At 47.1% G+C, this 23,368-nt stretch overlaps 1 protein-coding gene across 1 annotated transcript; it reads left to right on the top strand.

Moving 5' to 3' along the window:
- Positions 1–929: 929 nt before the first annotated feature.
- On the top strand, positions 930–23,017 carry LOC134988080 (putative gastrointestinal growth factor xP1). Its single transcript, XM_063950521.1, has 3 exons — positions 930–1,080; positions 15,538–15,687; positions 22,805–23,017. The coding sequence occupies exons 1-3, from the start codon at positions 996–998 to the stop codon at positions 22,813–22,815; spliced, it is 246 nt and encodes an 81-aa protein (XP_063806591.1). The 5' UTR covers positions 930–995; the 3' UTR covers positions 22,816–23,017.
- The last annotated feature ends 351 nt before the right edge of the window (positions 23,018–23,368 follow it).

The raw sequence follows: 23,368 nt of genomic DNA, 5'->3' as shown, positions 1-23,368 counted from the left end.
GCAATCTGTGAGTAGGTCTGGAGCTACTCAGAAACTGCAAAGAATTATTTAGTAGCAGTTTTGCTAATCTTTCGTTCGCTATTTTGCTAAGCTAAGATACACTCCCAGAGGGCGGCGGCCTAGCGTGTGCAATGCTGCTAAAAGCAGCTAGCGAGCGAACAACTCGGAATGAGGGCCTATACCCCATGGTACTAATGTGGACCCCAGCATCCTCTAGGACGTAAGATAAACTTTTTGTGCCATGTGGACCCAATCAATAAACTGTTCTCCACCTGTGTCTGTGGAAAAAAACAATTACTGCCTTATTATTACGTGGATGTGCTCAATGAACTATGGGGCTAATTCATACCTGATCGCAGTAGCAAATTTATTAGCCGTTGGGCACCATGTACACTGCAGGGGGGCCAGATGTAACATGTGCAAAGAGAGTTAGATTTGGGTGGGTTATTTTGTTTCTGTGCAGGTTAAATACTGGCTGCTTTATTTTTACATTGCAATTTTAAACATTCAGTTTGAACACACTCCACCCAAATCTAACTTTCTCTGCACATGTTATATCTGCCTCCCCTGCAGTGCACATGGTTTTGCCCAATTGCTAAAAAATGTCCTGCTGCGATCAACTTGGAATGACCCCCATGGTTTTGCACAACTGCTAACAAATTTGCTGCTACGATCAGGTCTGAATTCCCCCCTATGTGCATAACATTTTGGCCTGATAGGGATCACACATTATATCCACCCAATATAAAATTGAAATTGTCAACTATTTTGCACAGATAAGATGCAGGATATCATGACTCACAGGAGCTAGCATTGTTGCTCCACTGCCAAAACAAAGACAAATGAATGATGAACATTATATTGTGCAACCCATAAATGGTATCTCACCTTAACATACTGTATGCTGTTTGATTGATATAAAATAATTCTTTGGAGAGTTTTCCATTCTACACATAACTCCATCCCCGCAGCCAGACCAAGCCGGGAGCCCAGCAATGGAACACCGGGTCTTCTGCCTCTTTGCCATCGTTGCCCTCATTGTTGGGTCTTTCAGCTCCGCACAAGGAGAAACTGCACCAAGTAAGTCCTATACAGCATGCAACCAAATATTCGTCTATTACCTTTTAAGAATTTAAAAAGGGAAAAACAAATCTTTCTTTGAAATTGAGATTGCTGTAGCAGTTGTGTTCCCATTATATTTAAGGGTTTATTTATCAATATTTTAAATGTTTTCGTGCTGCGTGTCTTATAGCAGATTTCTGTGAAACATGTCAATGTTTCTCCTGCCGGAGAGGTGTGGTTGTGTAAATCAAGTGTCCAGCAATGCTTCTCTATCCGGAGATGTAGGGGGAGAGGGAAGCAGTGAAACCAGCCGTCACCAGGGAGGGAGGGAGAACATAATTTGTGTCTTCTGCAGCAGGTAGAACCACACAACACCATCCTGAGATGGCGCTATGTTTGCTGGACAAGAGAAGAAAATTATTGCACCCTTCTCCAGCATTCCAGGCTATGGAGGCAGAATCTCTGTATAATAGCTGATGTACCAATGGCCGGGATACATATGATATCGCGGCAGATGGGACGGCGATGGCACTATACCGACATCGGTATCTCGTCTGCCGGAAACGTAGCTGCGAGACCCCTCATGGGCTCGCTGCGCACATCACGTATCAGACCCGGTGGTTCACTTGCCTCAGGTTCTATTCTATTGGTGGATCCACACCACCAACCGAGTGGGAATACCGGGCGGGTGTTGGAATTCCGTTTGTCAGTAAAATGCCGGCTGTCAGGATTTCCGACGCCGGTTTCCTGAACGCCGGGATCCCGACAGCCGATATATTAACTGCATCCCCAATGGGCAAAAAAAAAAAAAAAAAAAGGGACTTATCTCCACTTGATAAATAGAAACCTTACTCCTGTATTAGGGCTCATTTTAGACCACATTTGAAAATTGCCTGAATTCAGGACTATGCAATTGCTGGGAGTAAGATTTTTATCTTATATTTAATATATAGAATATTAATCTTATGAAATACTGTTTTTCAGAATCAAATGATACTCTTGAAAGAGGAGACTCCTCTATTGCTAACACGGACTCTTGTATTTAAGATACATAAGGGGCCCAATTATCAATGAATACTTGCGGATGTTTTTGTGTGGTACCCATAAATGTTAAGTATTCCCTGGGAATTATGGCCCTCATTCCGAGTTGATCGCTCGGTAATTTTCTTCGCATCGCAGTGAAATTCCGCTTAGTACGCATGCGCAATATTCGCACTGCGACTGCGCCAAGTAATTTTACAATGAAGATAGTATTTTTACTCACGGCTTTTTCTTCGCTCTGGCGAACGTAGTGTGATTGACAGGAAATGGGTGTTACTGGGCGGAAACACAGCGTTTTCGGGGCGTGTGGATAAAAACGCTACCGTTTCCGGAAAAAACGCAGGAGTGGCCGGAGAAACGGGGGAGTGTCTGGGCGAACACTGGGTGTGTTTATGACGTCAAACCAGGAACGACAAGCACTGAACTGAACGCAGATGCCGAGTAAGTCTGAAGCTACTCTGAAACTGCTAAGTAGTTTGTAATCGCAATATTGCGAATACATCGGTCGCAATTTTAAGAAGCTAAGATACACTCCCAGTAGGCGTAGGCTTAGCGTGAGCAACTCTGCTAAATTCGCCTTGCGAGCGATCAACTCGGAATGAGGGCCCATGTACAGGGAATCGCAGCAGACATAGGTGGTCATTCCGAGTTGTTCGCTAGCTGCATTCGGTCACTGTGCATGTTTCACACAGGGTCTAGCAATGCTTTTCAGTCGCGCTGGCAGCCGCAGAGTGATTGACAGGAAGTGGGTGTTTCTAGGTGTCAACTGACCATTTTAAGGGAGTGTTCGGAAAAATGCAGGCGTGCCAGGAAAAACGCAGGCGTGGCTGGGCGAACGCAGGGCGTGTTTGTGACGTCAAAACAGGAACTGAATAGTCTGAAGTGATCGCAAGTGCTGAGTAGCTTTGAAGCTACTCTGAAACTGCAAAAAAATACTTTGTAGCCGCTCTGCGATCCTTTCGTTCGCACTTCTGCTAAGCTAAAATACACTCCCAGTGGGCGTCGGCATAGCGTTTGCGCGGCTGCTAAAAACAGCTAGCGAGCGATCAACTCAGAATGACCCCCATACTGTATGAAATAACTCGGCCGAGATAGGAGTACACACCTGTCGTGTAACTGCCCTGGTCAGTCTACTTCATAATGTCAGATTGTTTAACTAACAACTTAAACTATATTTAGGCAAAGATAAGCTAATAAACAATTATCTCACTGTGAGTCAGATCAGTTCTTATGGCCGTGACATAAACAGAATCTCTGCTAATTGTTAAGCAAATGCTGGTGTCAGTTACACTAAAAACAATGTGTAACTATTCCTGCAGTGTAATAAAGACTGTTGTCAGTATTATAATCGGTACAAAATTGGATATACATGCTCCGGGGCTTCCTTGCAATGACGTTTGACTGAAGAACTGTGCACCATTTCACGTCAGATATGTCCATCTATCGTCATTATATTTATACCCTCCGCTCACCAACCTTAGGGGAAAATGTATCCAGCCATGAAGAAAGATTAAGGCATCCATTGCAACTAACCAATACGTACAGCTTCTTTAACTATCTTATCACTAGAAATAACCATACGGACACAGGCTGCTTTGGTTTAAAGGTCATAACTTGATTTATTAAAGGTATGACCACAGCTGTTACTTAATTTTTGGAGGCGACTGATACGCCTGGGGGGCAGACACCTTACGCATACTTGCCTACTTTTGAAAACTAGTTTCAGGGAGATTCCAGGTGGGAGCAGATTGTGACGTTGAGGGGTGTGTCATGCTCCGCCCAAAAGTAGAGATGAGCGCCTGAAATTTTTCGGGTTTTGTGTTTTGGTTTTGGGTTCGGTTCCGCGGCCGTGTTTTGGGTTCGACCGCGTTTTGGCAAAACCTCACCGAATTTTTTTTGTCGGATTCGGGTGTGTTTTGGATTCGGGTGTTTTTTTCAAAAAACCCTAAAAAACAGCTTAAATCATAGAATTTGGGGGTAATTTTGATCCCAAAGTATTATTAACCTCAAAAAACATAATTTACACTCATTTTCAGCCTATTCTGAACACATCACACCTCACAATATTATTTTTAGTCCTAAAATTTGCACCGAGGTCGCTGTGTGAGTAAGATAAGCGACCCTAGTGGCCGACACAAACACCGGGCCCATCTAGGAGTGGCACTGCAGTGTCACGCAGGATGTCCCTTCCAAAAAACCCTCCCCAAACAGCACATGACGCAAAGAAAAAAAGAGGCGCAATGAGGTAGCTGACTGTGTGAGAAAGATAAGCGACCCTAGTGGCCGACACAAACACCGGGCCCATCTAGGAGTGGCACTGCAGTGTCACGCAGGATGTCCCTTCCAAAAAACCCTCCCCAATCAGCACATGATGCAAAGAAAAAGAAAAGAAAAAAGAGGTGCAAGATGGAATTATCCTTGGGCCCTCCCACCCACCCTTATGTTGTATAAACAAAACAGGACATGCACACTTTAACCAACCCATCATTTCAGTGACAGGGTCTGCCACACGACTGTGACTGATATGACGGGTTGGTTTGGACCCCCCCCAAAAAAGAAGCAATTAATCTCTCCTTGCACAAACTGGCTCTACAGAGGCAAGATGTCCACCTCATCTTCACCCTCCGATATATCACCGTGTACATCCCCCTCCTCACAGATTATCAATTCGTCCCCACTGGAATCCACCATCTCAGCTCCCTGTGTACTTTGTGGAGGCAATTGCTGCTGGTCAATGTCTCCGCGGAGGAATTGATTATAATTCATTTTAATGAACATCATCTTCTCCACATTTTCTGGATGTAACCTCGTACGCCGATTGCTGACAAGGTGAGCGGCGGCACTAAACACTCTTTCGGAGTACACACTTGTGGGAGGGCAACTTAGGTAGAATAAAGCCAGTTTGTGCAAGGGCCTCCAAATTGCCTCTTTTTCCTGCCAGTATAAGTACGGACTGTGTGACGTGCCTACTTGGATGCGGTCACTCATATAATCCTCCACCATTCTATCAATGTTGAGAGAATCATATGCAGTGACAGTAGACGACATGTCCGTAATCGTTGTCAGGTCCTTCAGTCCGGACCAGATGTCAGCATCAGCAGTCGCTCCAGACTGCCCTGCATCACCGCCAGCGGGTGGGCTCGGAATTCTGAGCCTTTTCCTCGCACCCCCAGTTGCGGGAGAATGTGAAGGAGGAGATGTTGACAGGTCGCGTTCCGCTTGACTTGACAATTTTGTCACCAGCAGGTCTTTCAACCCCAGCAGACCTGTGTCTGCCGGAAAGAGAGATCCAAGGTAGGCTTTAAATCTAGGATCGAGCACGGTGGCCAAAATGTAGTGCTCTGATTTCAACAGATTGACCACCCATGAATCCTTGTTAAGCGAATTAAGGGCTGCATCCACAAGTCCCACATGCCTAGCGGAATCGCTCCGTGTTAGCTCCTTCTTCAATGCCTCCAGCTTCTTCTGCAAAAGCCTGATGAGGGGAATGACCTGACTCAGGCTGGCAGTGTCTGAACTGACTTCACGTGTGGCAAGTTCAAAGGGCATCAGAACCTTGCACAACGTTGAAATCATTCTCCACTGCACTTGAGACAGGTGCATTCCATCTCCTATATCGTGCTCAATTGTATAGGCTTGAATGGCCTTTTGCTGCTCCTCCAACCTCTGAAGCATATAGAGGGTTGAATTCCACCTCGTTACCACTTCTTGCTTCAGATGATGGCAGGGCAGGTTCAGTAGTTTTTGGTGGTGCTCCAGTCTTCTGTACGTGGTGCCTGTACGCCGAAAGTGTCCCGCAATTTTTCTGGCCACCGACAGCATCTCTTGCACGCCCCTGTCGTTTTTTAAAAAATTCTGCACCACCAAATTCAAGGTATGTGCAAAACATGGGACGTGCTGGAATTTGCCCATATTTAATGCACACACAATATTGCTGGCGTTGTCCGATGCCACAAATCCACAGGAGAGTCCAATTGGGGTAAGCCATTCCGCGATGATCTTCCTCAGTTGCCGTAAGAGGTTTTCAGCTGTGTGCGTATTCTGGAAAGCGGTGATACAAAGCGTAGCCTGCCTAGGAAAGAGTTGGCGTTTGCGAGATGCTGCTACTGGTGCCGCCGCTGCTGTTCTTGCGGCGGGAGTCCATACATCTACCCAGTGGGCTGTCACAGTCATATAGTCCTGACCCTGCCCTGCTCCACTTGTCCACATGTCCGTGGTTAAGTGGACATTGGGTACAACTGCATTTTTTAGGACACTGGTGAGTCTTTTTCTGACGTCCGTGTACATTCTCGGTATCGCCTGCCTAGAGAAGTGGAACCTAGATGGTATTTGGTAACGGGGGCACACTGCCTCAATAAATTGTCTAGTTCCCTGTGAACTAACGGCGGATACCGGACGCACGTCTAACACCAACATAGTTGTCAAGGACTCAGTTATCCGCTTTGCAGTAGGATGACTGCTGTGATATTTCATCTTCCTCGCAAAGGACTGTTGAACAGTCAATTGCTTACTGGAAGTAGTACAAGTGGGCTTACGACTTCCCCTCTGGGATGACCATCGACTCCCAGCGGCAACAACAGCAGCGCCAGCAGCAGTAGGCGTTACACGCAAGGATGCATCGGAGGAATCCCAGGCAGGAGAGGACTCGTCAGACTTGCCAGTGACATGGCCTGCAGGACTATTGGCATTCCTGGGGAAGGAGGAAATTGACACTGAGGGAGTTGGTGGGGTGGTTTGCGTGAGCTTGGTTACAAGAGGAAGGGATTTACTGGTCAGTGGACTGCTTCCGCTGTCACCCAAAGTTTTTGAACTTGTCACTGACTTATTATGAATGCGCTGCAGGTGACGTATAAGGGAGGATGTTCCGAGGTGGTTAACGTCCTTACCCCTACTTATTACAGCTTGACAAAGGGAACACACGGCTTGACACCTGTTGTCCGCATTTCTGGTGAAATACCTCCACACCGAAGAGCTGATTTTTTTGGTATTTTCACCTGGCATGTCAACGGCCATATTCCTCCCACGGACAACAGGTGTCTCCCCGGGTGCCTGACTTAAACAAACCACCTCACCATCAGAATCCTCCTGGTCAATTTCCTCCCCAGCGCCAGCAACACCCATATCCTCCTCATCCTGGTGTACTTCAACACTGACATCTTCAATCTGACTATCAGGAACTGGACTGCGGGTGCTCCTTCCAGCACTTGCAGGGGGCATGCAAATAGTGGAAGGCGCATGCTCTTCACGTCCAGTGTTGGGAAGGTCAGGCATCGCAAACGACACAATTGGACTCTCCTTGTGGATTTGGGATTTCAAAGAACGCACAGTTCTTTGCGGTGCTTTTGCCAGCTTGAGTCTTTTCAGTTTTCTAGCGAGAGGCTGAGTGCTTCCATCCTCATGTGAAGCTGAACCACTAGCCATGAACATAGGCCAGGGCCTCAGCCGTTCCTTGCCACTCCGTGTGGTAAATGGCATATTGGCAAGTTTACGCTTCTCCTCCGACAATTTTATTTTAGGTTTTGGAGTCCTTTTTTTTCTGATATTTGGTGTTTTGGATTTGACATGCTCTGTACTATGACATTGGGCATTGGCCTTGGCAGACGACGTTGCTGGCATTTCATCGTCTCGGCCATGACTAGTGGCAGCAGCTTCAGCACGAGGTGGAAGTGGATCTTGATCTTTCCCTAATTTTGGAACCTCAACTTTTTTGTTCTCCATATTTTATAGGCAGAACTAAAAGGCACCTCAGGTAAACAATGGAGATGGATGGATTGGATACTAGTATACAATTATGGACGGACTGCCACGGTTAGGTGGTATAAAAAAACCACGGTTAGGTGGTATATATTATAATAATAATACAATTATGGATGGACGGACTGCCTGCCGACTGCCGACACAGAGGTAGCCACAGCCGTGAACTACCGCACTGTACACTGGTTGATAAAGAGATAGTAGTATACTCGTAACAACTAGTATGACACTATGACGACGGTATAAAGAAAGAAAAAAAAATACCACAGTTAGGTGGTATATATTATAATAATAATACAATTATGGATGGACGGACTGCCTGCCGACTGCCGACACAGAGGTAGCCACAGCCGTGAACTACCGCACTGTACACTGGTTGATAAAGAGATAGTAGTATACTCGTAACAACTAGTATGACACTATGACGACGGTATAAAGAATGAAAAAAAAACCACGGTTAGGTGGTATATATTATAATAATAATACAATTATGGATGGACGGACTGCCTGCCGAGTGCCGACACAGAGGTAGCCACAGCCGTGAACTACCGCACTGTACACTGGTTGATAAAGAGATAGTAGTATACTCGTAACAACTAGTATGACACTATGACGACGGTATAAAGAATGAAAAAAAAACCACGGTTAGGTGGTATATATTATAATAATAATACAATTATGGATGGACGGACTGCCTGCCGACTGCCGACACAGAGGTAGCCACAGCCGTGAACTACCGCACTGTACACTGGTTGATAAAGAGATAGTAGTATACTCGTAACAACTAGTATGACACTATGACGACGGTATAAAGAATGAAAAAAAAACCACGGTTAGGTGGTATATATTATAATAATAATACAATTATGGATGGACGGACTGCCTGCCGACTGCCGACACAGAGGTAGCCACAGCCGTGAACTACCGCACTGTACACTGGTTGATAAAGAGATAGTAGTATACTCGTAACAACTAGTATGACACTATGACGGTATAAAGAATGAAAAAAAAACCACGGTTAGGTGGTATATATTATAATAATAATACAATTATGGATGGACGGACTGCCTGCCGACTGCCGACACAGAGGTAGCCACAGCCGTGAACTACCGCACTGTACACTGGTTGATAAAGAGATAGTAGTATACTCGTAACAACTAGTATGACACTATGACGACGGTATAAAGAATGAAAAAAAAAACCACGGTTAGGTGGTATATATTATAATAATAATACAATTATGGATGGACGGACTGCCTGCCGACTGCCGACACAGAGGTAGCCACAGCCGTGAACTACCGCACTGTACACTGGTTGATAAAGAGATAGTAGTATACTCGTAACAACTAGTATGACACTATGACGACGGTATAAAGAAAGAAAAAAAAATACCACAGTTAGGTGGTATATATTATAATAATAATACAATTATGGATGGACGGACTGCCTGCCGACTGCCGACACAGAGGTAGCCACAGCCGTGAACTACCGCACTGTACACTGGTTGATAAAGAGATAGTAGTATACTCGTAACAACTAGTATGACACTATGACGACGGTATAAAGAAAGAAAAAAAAATACCACAGTTAGGTGGTATATATTATAATAATAATACAATTATGGATGGACGGACTGCCTGCCGAGTGCCGACACAGAGGTAGCCACAGCCGTGAACTACCGCACTGTACACTGGTTGATAAAGAGATAGTAGTATACTCGTAACAACTAGTATGACACTATGACGACGGTATAAAGAATGAAAAAAAAACCACGGTTAGGTGGTATATATTATAATAATAATACAATTATGGATGGACGGACTGCCTGCCGACTGCCGACACAGAGGTAGCCACAGCCGTGAACTACCGCACTGTACACTGGTTGATAAAGAGATAGTAGTATACTCGTAACAACTAGTATGACACTATGACGACGGTATAAAGAATGAAAAAAAAACCACGGTTAGGTGGTATATATTATAATAATAATACAATTATGGATGGACGGACTGCCTGCCGACTGCCGACACAGAGGTAGCCACAGCCGTGAACTACCGCACTGTACACTGGTTGATAAAGAGATAGTAGTATACTCGTAACAACTAGTATGACACTATGACGGTATAAAGAATGAAAAAAAAACCACGGTTAGGTGGTATATATTATAATAATAATACAATTATGGATGGACGGACTGCCTGCCGACTGCCGACACAGAGGTAGCCACAGCCGTGAACTACCGCACTGTACACTGGTTGATAAAGAGATAGTAGTATACTCGTAACAACTAGTATGACACTATGACGACGGTATAAAGAAAGAAAAAAAAATACCACGGTTAGGTGGTATATATTGTAATACAATTATGGATGGACGGACTGCCTGCCGAGTTCCGACTGCCGACACAGAGGTAGCCACAGCCGTGAACTACCGCACTGTACTGTGTCTGCTGCTAATATAGACTGGTTGATAAAGAGATAGTATACAATACATACAACAATATACTACTATACTGGTGGTCAGGCACTGGTCACCACTAGTCACACTGGCAGTGGCACTCCTGCAGCAAAAGTGTGCACTGTTTAATTTTAAATTAATATAATATTATGTACTCCTGGGGGCTCCTGCTATAACAACCTGCAGTGCTCCCCAGTCTCCCCCACAATTATTATAAGCTTTGCCTTTTATACATTGATGTGCAGCACACTGGGCTGAGCTGAGTGCACACAGACTGAGTCACACTGTGTGACTGGCTGCTGCTGTGTATCGTTTTTTTTCAGGCAGAGAACGGATATAGCAGAGAACGGATATATTATATTAAAATAAATAAAAGTTAACTAACAACAACTGCACTGGTCACTGTGGTAAACTCTGTCTGACTCTGCACAATCTCTCTCTCTCTTCTAATCTAATTTCTAATGGAGAGGACGCCAGCCACGTCCTCTCCCTATCAATCTCAATGCACGTGTGAAAATGGCGGCGACGCGCGGCTCCTTATATAGAATCCGAGTCTCGCGAGAATCCGACAGCGTCATGATGACGTTCGGGCGCGCTCGGGTTAACCGAGCAAGGCGGGAGGATCCGAGTCTGCTCGGACCCGTAAAAAAAACATGAAGTTCGTGCGGGTTCGGTTTCAGAGAAACCGAACCCGCTCATCTCTACCCAAAAGGCGTGTCTAGCTCTACCTATGGGCATATTTATTGCCATTCAGGGGAGTGTCCTGCAATAGCAAATGAAAATTATACAGTAGTACTAAAAGCAGCAGCAGCAAAAAAAAAAAAAAAAAGCACTAACATAGGTACACTATATACCGTGTACATTTGTGAGAAGAGACGAGAAATAGAAAATCTATATACACTGGTACAGGATTGTAGTGCTGTAACTAGGCATTTTAGCGCTGTGTGCAAGAAATGACATTGGCGCCCCCCCTTCCACATGCAAGATAGGGGCAGTGCGCGCCGTAGGCGCGCCGAAAATATATAGGGGTGTGGCTTCATGGGGAAGGGGCGTGACCACAAAATAATACCAATTCATACTACGGTGCACAGTAGTCTCCATTATTCAAATTACGCTGCACAGTAGCGCCACTACACCAGGTAGAGACCCTTTTACACATTACGGCAGACAGCGCCCCCTTTTTACACATTACGGCAGACAGCGTCCCCTTTTTACACATTACGGCAGACAGCGTCCCCTTTTTACACATTACAGCAGACAGCGTCCCCCTTTTTACACATTACGGCAGACAGCGTCCCCTTTTTTACACATTACGGCAACCAGCGTCCCCTTTTTTACACATTACGGCAGACAGCGTCCCCCTTTTTACACATTACGGCAAATAGCGTCCCCTTTTTTACACATTACGGCAAACAGCGTCCCCTTTTTACACATTACGGCAAATAGCGTCCCTTTTTTTACACATTGCGGCAAACAGCGTCCCCTTTTTTACACATTGCGGCAAACAGCGTCCCCTTTTTTACACATTGCAGCAAACAGCGTCCCCTTTTTTACACATTGCGGCAAACAGCGTCCCCTTTTTTACACATTGCGGCAAACAGCGTCCCCTTTTTTACACATTGCGGCAAACCGCGTCCCATTTTTTACAGATTGCGGCAAACATCGTCCCCTTTTTTACACAATACGGCAGACTAGATAGATAGATAGATAGATAGATAGATAAATAGAATAGATATACTTACTGTTTCTGCTGGCTCAGGCTCCTCGTGCAGCTTCTGGCAGGGGGGAAGGAGGAGGAGGGAGGGGGACTCAGGACCCGCAGCAGCGCTGTGTAATTGGTGGAGGTGCTGCTGCTGCGTTCCCTCTCCTTTACCATAGGCTGCCCTCCACCGATGTGAATGTTGGGAAGCGCATCCCAGCATTCACAACGGCGGAAGACAGCCTGTGGTAAAGGAGAGGGAACGCAGCAGCAGCACCTCCACCAATTACACAGCACTGCTGCGGCTCCCTCCTCCACCCCCTCCTCCTCCTCCACTGGCATACAGTACGCAGCCCCCCACCCCCATATTACACTCAGTACATCACATTATACACAGCATACAGTACGTAGTCCCCCACCCCCATATTACACCCAGTACATTACATTAAACACAGCAGACACGGATAGTCGGATACCCTCCCCCACATCGCATTATTTATAGTATTAGTATACAGCACATAGACCCCCCCCCCCCCATATTACAGCCAGTATCACACTAATGTGAATTATACACAGGTCTCCCTCCTCTCCTCCCCCCAATTGGACCCATTACTAGATTACAGAGTACATCAGATAATATTACACACAGCCTACATTCCCCCAGGATAACCCCAGCACCCACCTGGTTACCTTGATGGCTTGATTCTTCCTGTAAAGGCTGACCCGGGACAGTGTGGTAGGCAGCACAGTGCAGAGACCCCCAGTGAGAGGTGAGGAGCAGGAAGAGGAAGCTACTGCTGCTGCTGGGCTGATCCTCACACTGACGCTGCAGCCCTGAGAGTGGTGGGAGGGGCCAGCCACGGAGAAGCAGAGGCCTGCTGCAGTGTGCATGACGGCCGCTGCTACACACAACCCTGCGGTGGCCAGCTAGGTAAAAAGTCTCCTGTGCTGGCCCCGCCCCCCAACTGCTCCGGACTCGCGCATGCGCAATCCACATCTTTATTCAGAGCCTTTAAAAACCGGGAGGGCTGTCAAGGATTCCGGGGCAGCGGGAGGCTCACCTAAAAATCGTGAGCCTCCCGCTGAATGCGGGAGGGTAGGCAAGCCTGACCTTACGTTGCCACTGATTTCTAGCGCCTTTCCGCCCAACAGCACCTTATAAACAAAGAGTTAGTAAAAACAGAACGAGTAAGAGAAAAATGAGGAGGGAGACACCAAACACCATCCAGCAAAATGGATGCCAAGCTTACAACTTGCCTTATAAAGCACACATATAGCCACTCTTTAAGGTTCCCTGATTAGCCAATCCTGACCAATCACAAAATTCCCCAAACCTAATCTACCTAGCAACAGTTGACAAATTCTAAACCAATTACAAAAAACTAAGAACTCTTATATAGTTTATTCAGCTCTTTATTCTTCTTACTCAAGTCACCAGCCACAGTCCAATTTATTCCCATAGCCTCCAATACAAATATCCCGCACTCAGGGGCGTATCTAGAGAGGAGGAGGCCGTGTGCAGGCTCCATCTGGGCCCCCTCCTCTCTAGTGCAGCGCTGTAGAGCTGTGGGCCTTAGTGTCCCTAGGGGACCCTAGCACTGACCCAGGGCCTAGAGTGCACACGCAGACCTACAGGAAAATAGTGCGGCGGCCATTTTCCCAGTGATTCCTTCAGCACTGCTGCTCTGCCACGGGACTCCGGAGGGTGAGTATTAAAAAATAATGGGTGCAGGGTGGCTCCCCCCATGACCCCCGGGGTCCGTGTGAACCGCACACACTGCACCACTATAAATACGCCAGTGCCAGCACTGATAAAAGCTACCAAATGTTTTCCATTTGGCACATGATGCAGCATTGCAGCTCTTTATTATCTGTGTTCCTCCAAATTCAGGAAAAGAGTTATCAGAGGAATTGTTTATTAAAATAACGCTTTATAAGACACAAAGTCATTCGCTGAGGCCGGAGGAGAGAAAATTCCTTACGCAACGTAGGAAAGGGTTCTTCACAGTAAGGGCAATAAGGATCTGGAATTTCCTGCCAGTGAAGATGGTAATGGCGGACACTATGGGGTAAATTTACTAAGATGGGAGTTCTATTTAAGATAGTATGTTGTCCATAGCAACCAATCAGATTCCAGGTATTATCTTCTAGAAGGTTCTAGATAAATGAGAAGTAAAATCTGATTGGTTGCTATGGGCAACATACCATCTTAAATAGAACTCCCATTTTAGTAAATTTACCCCTATATATGCAGTTAAAAACAGATTGGAGAAATTTCTGACTGAAAAAGATATCCAAGATTATAGCATTTAAAATACTAACATTGTTAATCTGGGAGGAACATGATTTACAATTGATAACTAAACATAAAACATTGGCCCTCATTCCGAGTTGATCGGTCGCAAGGCGAATTTAGCAGAGTTACACACGCTAAGCCGCCGCCTACTGGGAGTGTATCTTAGCATCTTAAAATTGCGACCGATGTATTCGCAATATTGCGATCACAAACTACTTAGCAGTTTTAGAGTAGCTCCAGACTTACTCTGCCTGTGCGATCAGTTCAGTGCTTGTCGTTCCTGGTTTGACGTCACAAACACACCCAGCGTTCGCCCAACCACTCCCCCGTTTCTCCGGCCACTCCTGCGTTTTTTCCGGAAACGGTAGCGTTTTCAGCCACACGCCCATAAAACGCCGTGTTTCCGCCCAGTAACACCCATTTCCTGTCAATCACATTACGTTCGCCGGAGCGATGAGAAAGCCGTGAGTAAAAATACTTTCTTTATAGCAAAGATACTTGGCGCAGTCGCAGTGCGAATATTGCGCATGCGCACTAAGCGGAATTTCACTGCGATGCGATGAAAAATACAGAGCGAACGACTCGGAATGAGGGCCTTTATTTCAATTGGGACATTATAATGAACTCGCCTTAAAACAGATTACAGATTGAACCCGATGGGCATTTTGCCTCTTTTCAACCTCATTAACTATGTAACGATGTAACTGTGGCTTCATTCGCATCAAATCGCCTGTCTCGGTGCGCAGGTCCCTTGCGTTTCGAGAGTTTTTTTCACTAAAAATGTGCTTCCTATTTGCATAAATGAAGCAACTGGGAGTGACAGAACTGCACTGCTAGCGTGCACTGAGTGCTGGGTCTTGCGTCATTTGTACTTCTGTGTGTGCACTGGGTCTGCATGTGTGTAAGAAGTGCTCCTGTATAAGCAGCCTCTGCTTTTCATCACGCCAAGTGAGCCGCTTATCGCTGCACCTGCGATGCGACTTAGATGCAAAATGTTATGGGAAATACAATGCAATGTGCGCTACTAGTTTCGAGGCGTCTCATGCAGTATGGTGTAAGGATGCCTGGTGTTTGAGGACACATCTGTACTGTATATCATGTGTCTGAATAATATGATTATCAGGCAGTATTTTAATACATGTTTATTTGTTGTCCATAAATGATCGGATTGCTTCCTTTTCCCGTACGACACTGTAATCTGTTATTCCTGTCTCTATTCTTGATGTAGCTGCGGAAGAATGCAATGTTGAACCACACAAGAGACAGAACTGTGGATTCCCCGGCGTCACCCCGGAGGAATGTAATAACAACGGCTGCTGCTTTGACAGTACTGTTCCGGATACCCCCTGGTGCTTCCACATAGAACACCCTGAGGATGGTAAGAGTGGCTCCCTGGGTCAGATTATACGGGCCTGGCTTCATGGTCCCTGGGTTGGATTACGAAGGGTTTATGTATTATTCTCAGTGTGGGGGGAAATGTGTCAAACATTCGAGGGAGAGAAATTGGAGAAGTTTCCCATAGCAACTAAGCCGCGACTGTTTGATACCTCTCCTCTTTGGATAACTGAATGGAAATGCAATCACTGTCAGACCACATATACTAATCCCATTGTAAAGATGTGTTGGGTATACAGTACGTCATAACGGCATCAAGATGGCCGGTGGGTGGGTGGGGGGGAGCCGCGAGCCGCGCAACAAGCCCCTTGTGGGCTCGGTATGCCGACTGTCTGGATTGTGAGGGGGCGGGATATAGGGGGAAGTCATGCGCCGCCGTCCCCCTTACAGCGCAAGAAGCAAGAAGATGGTCCGGAAAATCGGCGGCATGAAGACTCTGTCTTCACCAAGGTAGCGCACAGCACTGCAGCTGTGCGCCATTGCTCCTCTCACACACTTCACACTCCGGTCACTGAGGGTGCAGGGCGCTGGGGGGGGCGCCCTGAGGCAGCAATAAAAACACCTTGGCTGGCTAAAATACCTCAATATATGGCCCCAGGGGCTATATATGAGGTAAATACCCCTGCCAGAATTCCATAAAAAACGGGAGAATAGGCCGCGAAAAAGGGGCGGAGCCTATCTCCTCAGCACACTGGCGCCATTTTTCCCTCACAGCTCGGCTGGAGGGAAGCTCCCTGGCTCTTCCCTGCAATTCTACAGTACAGTAAGAGGGAAAAGAGAGGGGGGGCATTAAAATTGGCACTGTATACAGTATATTATATAAAAGCTATTAGGGACATAACTCAGTTAGTCCCTGTATATATATAGCGCTCTGGTGTGTGCTGGCATACTCTTACTCTGTCCCCCCAAAGGGCTTTTGTGGGTCCTGTCCTCGTTTAGAGCATTCCCTGTGTGTCTGCGGTGTGTCGGTACGGCTGTGTCGACATGTTGAATGAGGAGGCTTATATGGTGACAGAACAGAGGCCGATATATGTGATGTCGCCCCCTGTGGGGCCGACACCAGAGTGGATGGATAGGTGAAAGGTATTAACCGACAGTGTCAACTCCTTACATAAAAGGGTGGATGACGTAACAGCTGTGGGACAGCCGGCTTCGCAGCCCGCGCCTGCCCAGGCGTCTCAAAGGCCATCAGGGGCTCAAAAACGCCCGCTCTCTCAGATGGCAGACACAGATGTCGACACGGAGTCTGACTCCAGTGTCGACAAGGTGGAGACATATACACAATCCACTAGGAACATCCGTGACGTGATCCCGGCAATAAAAAATGTGTTATACATTTCTGACTTTAACCCAAGCACCTCTAAAAATGGGTTTTAGGTTTGGGGAGAAAAAACAGGCAGTGTTTTGTTCCCCCATCAGATGAATAAATGAAGTGTGTGAAAGCGTGGGTTCCCCCGTTAAGAAACTGGTAATTTATAAAAAGTTACTGATGGCGTACCCTTTCCCGCCAGGTGGATAAGTTACGCTGGGAGATATCCCCTAGGGTGGATAAGGCGCTCACACGTTTGTCAATAAAGGTGGCACTGCCGTCTTAGGATACGGCCACTTTAATAGGTACCTGTTGATAAAAAACAGGAGGCTATCCTGAAGTCTGTATTTACACACTCAGGTACTAGACTGAGACCTGCAGATAGTGCTGCTGCAGCGTGGTCGGTGACCCTGTCAAACAGGGATACTAGTTGGCAAACATAAAAACATATTAAAGACGTCGTCTTATATATGGGGGATGCACAGAGGGATATTTTGCCGGCTGGCATCCAAAATAAATGTAATGTCCATTCTGTCAGGAGGGTATTAGAGACCTGTCACTGGACAGGTGATGCTGACTTAAAAAGCGCATAGAGAGCCTTATAAGGGTGAGGAATTATTTGGGGATGGTCTCTGGGACCTCGTATCCACAGCAACTGCTGGGAAGAAATAATTTTACCTCAGGTTTCCTCACAGACAAAGATACAGCCCTTTCGGCTTCAGAAAAGCAAGCGGGTCAAATGGCGCTTCCTTTCTGTACAAAGACAAGGGTAGAGGGAAAAAAGCTGCACCAGTCAGCCTGTTCCCAGAATCAAGATTCTTCCCCCGCCTCCTGTGAGGCCACACCATGACGCGGGTGCTCCACAGGTGTAGCCAGGTACGGTGGGGGGCCGTCTCAAAAATTTCAGCAATTAGTGGGCTCGCTCACAGGTGGATCCCTGTTTCTTTCAAGTAGTATTTCAGGGGTACAAGCTGGAATTCGAGATGTCTCCCCCCAGCCGTTTCCTAAAATATGCCTTGCTGACAACTCCCTCAGGCAGGGAGGCTGTGCTAGAGGCAATTAATAAGCGGTATTCCCAGCAGGTAATACTCAAGGTGCCCCTACTTCAACAAGGACGGGGTTACTATTCCACACGGGTTGGGGTACCGAAACCGCATGGTTCGGTGTGACCCATTTTATATTTAAAATCCTTGAACACAAAAATTCAAGTTCAAGATGGAATCGCTCAGGGCGGTTATTCCAAGCCTGGACGAGGGGGATTACATGGTATCCTGGGACATCAAGGATGCTCACCTGCATGTCCCCATTTACCATCCTCGCCAGGAGTACCTCAGATTTGTGGTACAGGATTACCATTACCAAGTCCAGACACTGCCGTTTGGACTGTACATGGCACCGAGGGTGTTTTATCAAGGTAATGGCCGAAATGTTGATACTCCTTCAAAAAAAGGGAGTTGTAATTATCCCGTACTTGGACAATCTCGTTATAAGGGCGAGGTCCAAGGAGCAGTTGGTAGTCGGGGTAGCACTATTTTGGAAAGTGCTACAACAGCATGGTTGGATTCTAAACAGTCCAAAGTCACAGCTGGTTCCTATGACACGTCTACTGTTCCTGGGGATGGTTCTGGATATAAACCAGAAATAGTGTTTCTCCCGGAGGAGAAAGCCAAGGAGTTGTCATCTCTAGTCAGAGACCTCCTGAAGCCAAAATAGGTAGCGGTGCATCATTGCACGCGAGTCCTGGGAAAAATGGTAGCTTCCTACGAAGCAATCCCATTAGGCAGGTTCCATACAAGAACTTTTCAGAGGGACCTGTTGGACAAGTGGTCCGGATCGCATCTTCCGATGCATAGGCTGATAACCCTGTCTCCAAGGACCAGGGTATCTCTACTGTGGTGGCTGCAGAGTGCCCATCTTCAAGAGGGCCGCAGGTTCGGCATACAGGACTAGGTCCTAGTGACCATGGATTCCAGCCTTTGAGGCTGGGAGGCAGTCACACAGGGAAGAAATTTCCAGGGACTTTGGTCAAGTCAGGTTATTTCCCTACACATAAATATTCTGGACCTGAGGGCCATTTACAATGCCCTGAGGCCGGCAAGGCCTCTGCTTCAAAACCAGCCGGTACTGATCCAATCAGACAACATCACGGCAGTCGCCCATGTAAACCAACAGGGCGGCACAAGAAGCAGGATGGCGATGGCAGAAGCCACAAGGATTCTCCGATAGGCGGAAAATCATGTGTTAGCACTGTCAGCAGTGTTCATTCCCGGAGTGGACAACTGGGAAGCAGATCTTCTCAACAGACACGACCTCCACCCGGGAGAATGGGGACTTCCTCCAGAAGTCTTCCAATAGGATTGTACACCATTGGGAAAGGCCACAGGTGGACATGATGGCGTCCCGCCTCAACAAAAAGCTATAAAAGATATTGCACCGGGTCAAGGGACCCTCAGGCGATAGCTATGGACGCTCTGGTAACACCGTGGGTGTACCAGTCGGTTTATGTGTTCTCCCCTCTGCCTCTCATACCAAAGGTACTGAGAATAATAAGAAGGCGAGGAGTAAGAACGATACTCGTGGATGGCCAAGAAGAGCTTGGTACCCAGAACTTCAAGAATTTATATCAGAGGACCCATGGCCTCTGCCACTCAGACAGGACCTGCGGCAGCAGGGGCCCTGTCTGTTCCAAGACTTACCGCGGCTGCGTTTGTCGGCATGGCGGTTGAACGCCGGATCCTGAAGGAAAAGGGCATTCCGGAGGAAGTCATTCCTACGCTTACTAAAGCCAGGAAAGAGGTTACAGCAACTCATTATCACCGCATATGGCGAAAATATGTTGCATGGTGTGAGGCCGAAAGGGCCCCAACAGAGGAATTTCAACTAGGTCGATTTCTGCATTTCCTGCAAGCAGGAGTGACTATGGGCCTTAAATTGGGTTCCATTAAGGTACAGATCTCGGCTCTGTCGATTTTCTTTCAAAAAGAACTAGCTTCAGTACCTGAAGTTCAGACATTTATAAAAGGAGTGCTGCAGAGTCAGCCCCCGTTTGTGCCTCCTGTGGCACCTTGGGATCTCAACGTGGTGTTGGGTTTCTTAAAATCACATTGATTTGAACCACTAAAAACCGTGGATCTGAAATATCTCACGTGGAAGGTGGTTATGTTATTGGCCTTGGCTTCTGCCAGGCGAGTATCAAAGTTGGCGGCTTTGTCTTGTAAAAGCCCTTATTTGATTTTCCATATGGATAGGGCAGAATTGAGGACTCGTCCCCAGTTTCTCCCAAAGGTGGTGTCAGCGTTTCACCTGAACCAGCCTATTGTGGTGCCTAGGCTACTAGGGACTTGGAGGACTCCAAGTTGCTAGACGTTGTCAGGGCACTGAAAATATATGTTTCCAGAACGGCTAGAGTCAGAAAATCTGACTCGCTGTTTATCCTATATGCACCTAACAAGCTGGGTGCTCCTGCTTCTAAGCAGACTATTGCTCGTTGGATTTGTAGTACAATTCAGCTTGCACATACTGTGGCAGGCCTGCCACAGCCAAAATCTGTCAATGCCCATTCCACAAGGAAGGTGGGCTCATCTTGGGCGGCTGCCCGAGGGGTCTCGGCTTTACAACTTTGCCGAGCAGCTACTTGGTCAGGGGCAAACACGTTTGCAAAATTCTACAAATTTGATACCCTGGCTGAGGAGGACCTGGAGTTCTCTCATTCAGTGCTGCAGAGTCATCCGCACTCTCCCGCCCGTTTGGGAGCTTTGGTATAATCCCCATGGTCCTTACGGAGTTCCCAGCATCCACTAGGACGTTAGAGAAAATAAGAATTTACTTACCGATAATTCTATTTCTCGTAGTCCGTAGTGGATGCTGGGCGCCCATCCCAAGTGCGGTTTATCTGCAATACTTGTACATAGTTATTGTTAACTAAATCGGGTTATTGTTGAGCCATCTGTTGAGAGGCTCTATTGTTTCATACTGTTAACTGTGTTTCATATCACGAGTTGTACGGTGTGATTGGTGTGGCTGGTATGAGTCTTACCCGGGATTCAAAATCCTTCCTTATTGTGTACGCTCGTCCGGGCACAGTACCTAACTGAGGCTTGGAGGAGGGTCATAGTGGGAGGAGCCAGTGCACACCAGGTAGTCTAAGATCTTTCTAGAGTGCCCAGCCTCCTTCGGAGCTCGCTATTCCCCATGGTCCTTACGGAGTTCCCAGCATCCACTACGGACTACGAGAAATAGAATTACCGGTGAGTAAATTCCTATTTTTAGGAAGGTATGGGGTGCTTTTATAACATGGGGGCTATTTACTAAGCCTTGGAGAGAGATAAAATGGACGGAGATACCAGCCAATCAGCTCCTAACTGTCATTTTTCAAACACAGCCAGTAACATGGCAGTTAGGAGCTGATTGGCTGGTACTTTGGGGGTCATTCCGACCTGATCGCTCGCTGCAGTTGTTCGCAGCGCAGTGATCGGGTCGGAAATGCGAATGCGCCGGCGCATGCCGGACGGCCGAAAGCCGTCTTTCCCTAGCGATCGTCTCTGCCTGATTGACAGGCAGAGGTGGTTCGCTGGGCAGGAGGGGGCGGCATGGCAGTGTATGGCCGCCATTTTGGGGGCGCAGTCCGGCAAATGCAGACATGGCCAGACCGTGCGGGGGGTGGGCTGCAGCGGCTGCATGACGTCACATGCAGCCGCTGCGACCAGGGGCAGTGACGAGCAACTCCCGGCCATCCGCAGGAGCTGCACTGGCCGGGAGTTACTCAACAAGTCCGGCGATGCTTTTGTACTTGTGCGGGGGGGGGGGCGGACAGACATGCGGGGCGGATTAGCCCTGTGCTGGGCGTCCCCCCGCATGTCTGGGAACATGATCGTAGCTGTGCTAAATTTAGCACAGCTACGATCAACTCGGAATGACCCCCTTTATCTCCATCCACTTTATCTCTCTCTAAGCCTTAGTAAACAGCGACACCTGGAAAATGCCCATATTGGCAGAATGAAATGTCGACACTGTATGCAATGTCAACATTATCAAAATGTCAACATTTGCATTAGGGTTAGTGTTAGCATCAGGGTTAGCTACACACAAAAAACCCACAGTGCTGACATTACAGCAGTGTCGACGTGCTGAATGTCAACATTAAGAACATGTTGACATGTTTTCTGTTGACATAACAGGTTGATTAAATTAGCCTTGAGTCGGCCTGCGGTGCAAGTATTTGCGACTGTATACAGCACCAACGGGATCTCTGGATGTGCAGATTTTTGTTCACAGCCCCATGGGGCTTCAAGTCCGGGGGGAGATTGGGCCGTTACAATGGCAGCTCACCCCCCCCCCTCCCGTGTCTACATTATTGTGTCGACCTACTGACTGTCATCACTATGAATGTAGTCATAATATACCGCCAGTGCCGGACTGAGTCATGAAGGCCCATCGAGAGAATGCAGTGGTGGCGGCCCATGCTTAGGGGTGTGGTCAGTCTCCAGAGGGGGTGTGGCCAGCCAATGCAGAGGATTGGTTATATATAGTCTGGGCCCCTTTATAAATATTATACAGTATTATGTATAATGTACAATCCAAGTGCACAGTCTGGAACCTGAGGAGGGGTTGGGTCCCCAGTCAGTGGGGCCGACCGGGGGTTTCCTCTGTACCTCTATAGGCCTGTCTGCTAATCTAAATTCTACTGTAACCAACAACATAAACTGGAAAATGTAGTATGAGCCCCAAAGTATAGTCTGCTCAATGCTTTACGGCTTCCTTTGCTCATATTAATTATTGCTTTTCTTCTTAGATTGCCTGTAATGGATTCTGATGAACACAGCGGTCTCTGCCAGTGGAACAATGCAACGTCATCATGTCTAATGTTTACCGTACGAAGATGGAGCAATCGGCAAACTCTCTCTGCCCCGACCAGATCTCCTGCCGTAAAACACTTTCTCCCCTTATAAATGTATCACAGCCAGGCACTTGTGTCATTTAATAAAACTGCAACTGGAAATATAAATTGTCTCATTATTTACAGCTAACTCATTAACAGTTGGACAAGAGCTTGTCATCACTACCAGTGTCGGAGTGGGGCGTGAAGGGCCCACCGGGGGAATGCAGGGGTAGGGGGCCATATTTAGGGGTGTGGCCAGTCTACAGAGAGGGTGTGGCCAGTCACCACATTGATTTACCTAACCATGAGAGAATGTATTGTCTGGTCCCCTTGAAATATATATATATATATATATATATATATATATAACACGATAGCAGTAAGTGCGGCACTGGGAGTCTTGCAATGGAGTTGAAGAAAACCGTGTCTTTATTGCATCTACGTTTCGGGGACGCAGCCCCTTCGTCAGGATAACCA

This window comes from Pseudophryne corroboree, chromosome 2 (assembly GCF_028390025.1).
Source record: "Pseudophryne corroboree isolate aPseCor3 chromosome 2, aPseCor3.hap2, whole genome shotgun sequence".
Classification (NCBI taxonomy): domain Eukaryota; kingdom Metazoa; phylum Chordata; class Amphibia; order Anura; family Myobatrachidae; genus Pseudophryne; species Pseudophryne corroboree.
The sequence above is the reverse complement of the archived record's forward strand: the minus strand, read 5'-3'. Positions and strand labels throughout refer to the sequence as shown.

Coding starts and splice junctions, on each gene's coding strand:
- LOC134988080 (XM_063950521.1), top strand. CDS start 996: ATGGAACACCGGGTCTTCTGCCTCTTTGCCATCGTTGCCCTCATTGTT. Junction 1,081..15,537: donor ACAAGGAGAAACTGCACCAA/GTAAGTCCTATA, acceptor TTCTTGATGTAG/CTGCGGAAGAATGCAATGTT.